This window comes from Triticum dicoccoides, chromosome 6B, assembly GCF_002162155.2.
Source record: "Triticum dicoccoides isolate Atlit2015 ecotype Zavitan chromosome 6B, WEW_v2.0, whole genome shotgun sequence".
In the NCBI taxonomy this organism is placed as follows: domain Eukaryota; kingdom Viridiplantae; phylum Streptophyta; class Magnoliopsida; order Poales; family Poaceae; genus Triticum; species Triticum dicoccoides.
In genome coordinates this window covers 243,812,334-243,816,501 of record NC_041391.1, presented here as the reverse complement: position 1 = coordinate 243,816,501, position 4,168 = coordinate 243,812,334, and the positions used below count along the sequence as shown (strand labels likewise).

Here is a 4,168-nt window from a genome sequence, read left to right as displayed (position 1 = left end):
TTTGAAACGCAAACATTTCTTTAATTTGTGAATAAAAAATTCAAAAACCGGAACATTTTTTGAAATTATAGATTTTTTGAACAAAATTGTAAACAATATTTGAAAACAAGAATATCTTTTGATATTCCAAACAATATTTCAAATTTTGGAACAGGTTTACAAAAAAAATAATGCACAGAATACTTTGAAGAACCTAAACCCGACAGTGAGCTAGTGGCTTGTGGCAGAACGCTGCGTCTAGGAGAGATAGAAAATTTATTTTTAGCAACAAAGAGACGAATAACTAAGTGATTCCATCAATTTCATGGTATGGCTTGATGAAGCCTATTGAGGATATATATTGATGCAGATTCTGATTCCATTACCAACTAAACACTGAAATGGGATGTTAGGAATGAAACCAATCCGTCTCATGCAGCTATACCCTCAAACCAAACACATCCTAAACCATGGACCACCGCCCCTGGTCAATATATACCACGAGGCTCTACCCTTAAACCAAACACACCCTAAACAATCGGACACCGCCACTGGTCAATATATACCACGGGGTTCTCTCCGCGGGAGAGTAGGAACACTTCAATCTTTTACTCCATTATTTGCTAGCCGTTGTTCTGCATCCTAAATTTCCATCTCTTGTTAAAGAACTTTGGTACTTCCTAAATATAAGTCTTTGTAGAGATTCGTGCAATCTCTACAAAGACTTATATTTAGGACTTATATTTAGGAATGGGACGGAGTGGCTGCCTTCAATCTCAGCACAATATCTTGTACGAAAGCTTTGTGAACATCTCAGCAAACCTGCAAGTTTTACCGGTCGGCGGTGGCAATGTTAAGAACAGGTACGACGTCATGAAAAATTCAAGTCATTTCATCGAGCACATGGACAGCACGCAATGCTCAACAAAACAAAACAAAATCCTCTCCACGATGACGACGCATCGAAGGACACTCACACGAGCACAGTTCGTCGGATTATTATTCACTACTCCGGAGCACTAGACACGACTCAGGCAAGGAGCAGAGCAGGCGCGGTTCAGAGCGCCTTGAGCATCTCCTCGGCGCTGCTGATGGTGAAGGCGCCGCCCTCCTCGAGGTTGAGCACCTTGACGACGCCGTCGTCGGCGAGGAGCGCGTAGCGGCGGGACCGCACGCCGAGCCCCATGGGCTTGTCGGAGAGGTCCATCTCCACGCCGAGCGCGCGGGTGAGCTCGAGGTTGCCGTCAGACAGCAGCTGCACGTCTTCGCCGAGGCCGAGGCTCTCCTTCCACGCCTTCATCACGAAGGCGTCGTTCACCGAGACGCACGCCACGGTGTCCACCCCCTTGGCGCGGAGCTCGCCCGCCTTCTCGATGAACCCTGGCAGGTGCTTCTGCGAGCAGGTCGGGGTGAAGGCGCCCGGGACCGCGAAGAGCACGACCTTCTTCCCTGCAGTCAGCTCCCCGACCGACACCGTCTTGAGCTCGCCGTCGGCCGGGTCAAAGTAGGAGAGCGTGGCGTCGGGCAGCTTGTCGCCGACCGCGATGGTGGCCACGACCGTGGATGCCGATGCCGCGGAAGCCGCGAATCTCCTCGCCCCCGGGACGGCGGCGGCGCGGAGGCGGGCTGGGGCGGCGATGCGGCGGGAGGCGAAGGAGAGCGACGGGGAGGAGAGGACGAAGCGCTTTCCGGCGGCGGCGGCCGCCGAGGACAGAGCGGAGATCGACGCGGTGGCCATGGAGGAGGGACGAGGCGATGTGTTCGAGGAAATGCTATCTGTTTGGCCTTGGGAAGAGCGTGGGGGTGGGGTTTAGGTTTTGGATGGAACGAACGGCCGGGTGCGGCGTCGTGATAGGGGGGCAGCAGCGCGATTTTGGTTGGTTCGTTGGACGCGGAGGAGGAACGGGTGGACGTCGTGCTGTTTCCCTGGATTAGGCAGGCGGCCCAGCACTTGGATGGGCCTGTTTTCTGCTCTCGGGCTCGCGTTTTTTTACATCTCGGGCTTGTGGCAGGCGGACCAGTAGATATACGATCGATCTGAAAACCGGATCGTCGGTTGATGATCGCACCCGCGTCTCTGCCAGGGTGCCCGCCGCCGCCGCTAGATCAGACCGGGATACGGCTAGAAGCGCTAGCAGCTCCAGCGCTCCCTCCCGCAGTATCCGGTATCATTGCATCAAAGTCTATCCGACTGATCACTGTAAGTATTTTATGTAAATGGATCGCACCTTGTGTATATACAAACTCCGGTAGATACTAGCTAGTTACAGTTTTTTCTTTGATGATTTGATGAACTAGTAAGCATGCAAGTGCAACGACATATTTTGTTAGAATTCAAATTTTGAATATGCAGATCACATCTCGACTAATAGAATTAGTTTTCATGCATGTGAGTTGTCAACAATAAATCATATACGTTTGTACTCCCTCCGTTTGTAAATATAAGACTTTTTAGATATTTCAACGGGTACATACGGATATATATAGACATATTTTAGAGTGTAAATTCACTCATTTTATTTCGTATGTAGTTTTTATTGAAATCTTTAAAAAGACTTATATTTAGGCACGGAAGGAGTACATGACATTCAGGTCACTGTTAATTACACCCACAACATAATCAAAGAGACCATCTAAATCCAATGAGAATTCCATAGGCCTTATACCTCTCAAGCACCGCATCCAAGTTGCCTTAGCCCTTCCTGCCTCGCTCGCCTCCCATCCTATGGTCGCCCTGTGAGGTTCTCTCTACTAATTCAATCAATTGCCATGAATTCGGTTACAAGCTCGAGATACAGGAGGAGGAGATAGAGATTACAGAAGGGGAAGGAGGAAGATGAAGCTAAACCTCGGCCGAAGCCGCCGTCCTGATCCAAGCCGAGTTGGCCGCAGCCGTCTCCCTCTGTATATGTAGTCCACTACTCCTACGTGGGCTCAGTAGTGGTTGAGAGCCCAGGACGGCCCAAGGAGGCCCGGGTTGCTGACAATCCCCCCTCCATAAAATTCGGCTTGCCCTCAAGCCGAAACCATGACAACTTGCCGGGATCCCAGGGAACTTGCTTTACCTTCAACATAGTCGTCGTCGTGGCCATTGGAGTCCCGGTAGAAAAAGGCGCTGAGGTAGTAGTCTTGGTCAGCACGAACTTAGTCGAAGCAGAACGTGTGACCGAACCACCGAAGTGGCCACAGCAGTATGTCAGAGCCACAAAAGTTTGCCCTCCTTTAGCTTTTGCATATTTGTAATTTCCATTTGGATGGCCGAGTAGTTTCCAATTTTCAGGATCCCATGCGAATTCCACTTTCTGTGTAGGCCAAGAAGAGGGCTCATAGAAGCTCTTGGTTTGTTTGCTGTCCTTGGGGGGTTCCACGTACTGATGTGTGGGAGGCTGGCTTTGAAGTTCAACACCAATAACAAGGATCACATAGAGTGCTAGAATTAGTGCATGTACCAATTTCTGACATTTGTGGCACTTCATGTTGTCAAGAAGGGAACGTGCCAATGTAGTCCTGAAGCTTGTATAGCACATGCAATCTGATCAACCCCAGAATTAGGAGTTTCAGAGCACTCCCCCTTAACTGACCATGCCCATTGAAACTTTTCAGAGCCCGATAAACTGAGGCATGAGCTAATCCAGTCTTGCAAGAAACCATCAATCATTAGGAAGGCACTTGATTGATCCAACATGTACCAATGATTCAAGCTTCTGAAGAATGTGCATGGAACTCGCAAAACATCTAGAACCCAGTCTTCAGTCTGATCCACAAACTGATATTGTGTCAAACCTCCCGGATCCCATGTCACGTGAAGAGTGGTAATACCAAGCCCGGGCCAGACATCATGTGTGCTTGCAAGATTTTCATGTCGCCAAACTGAAACAAAGCAATCACCTGGGTCCCATTGCAGCTGTAGCATTTGGATGATGCACTGATACAGCTTCTCCTCGGAGTTGAACAGGGCATCACAATCAGCTGCAGGAACATGTAAGAACCCATTGGCTGTGGCAACACCGAACAATCTGACAGCAACACAATTAGCCAGCAAGCCTGCGTGATTTTCACCACAATCCAGTGCAAAACTGGTGCCACTGCTGATCATTACCGCGAGTAAAAATTCAGGAACAGCAACAACAGTGGGTCGACAAGGTGCAGTAAATGTGACAACAGAAGATGGGAAGCAAGACTTCACTGA

At 49.3% G+C, this 4,168-nt stretch overlaps 1 protein-coding gene across 1 annotated transcript; it reads right to left on the bottom strand.

Annotated features, from left to right (window-relative positions):
- Positions 1–830: 830 nt before the first annotated feature.
- Positions 831–1,827, bottom strand: LOC119323401 (peroxiredoxin-2E-2, chloroplastic-like). Its single transcript, XM_037597045.1, has one exon. The coding sequence runs from the start codon at positions 1,715–1,717 to the stop codon at positions 1,037–1,039; it is 681 nt and encodes a 226-aa protein (XP_037452942.1). The 5' UTR covers positions 1,718–1,827; the 3' UTR covers positions 831–1,036.
- Between the last annotated feature and the right edge of the window lie 2,341 nt (positions 1,828–4,168).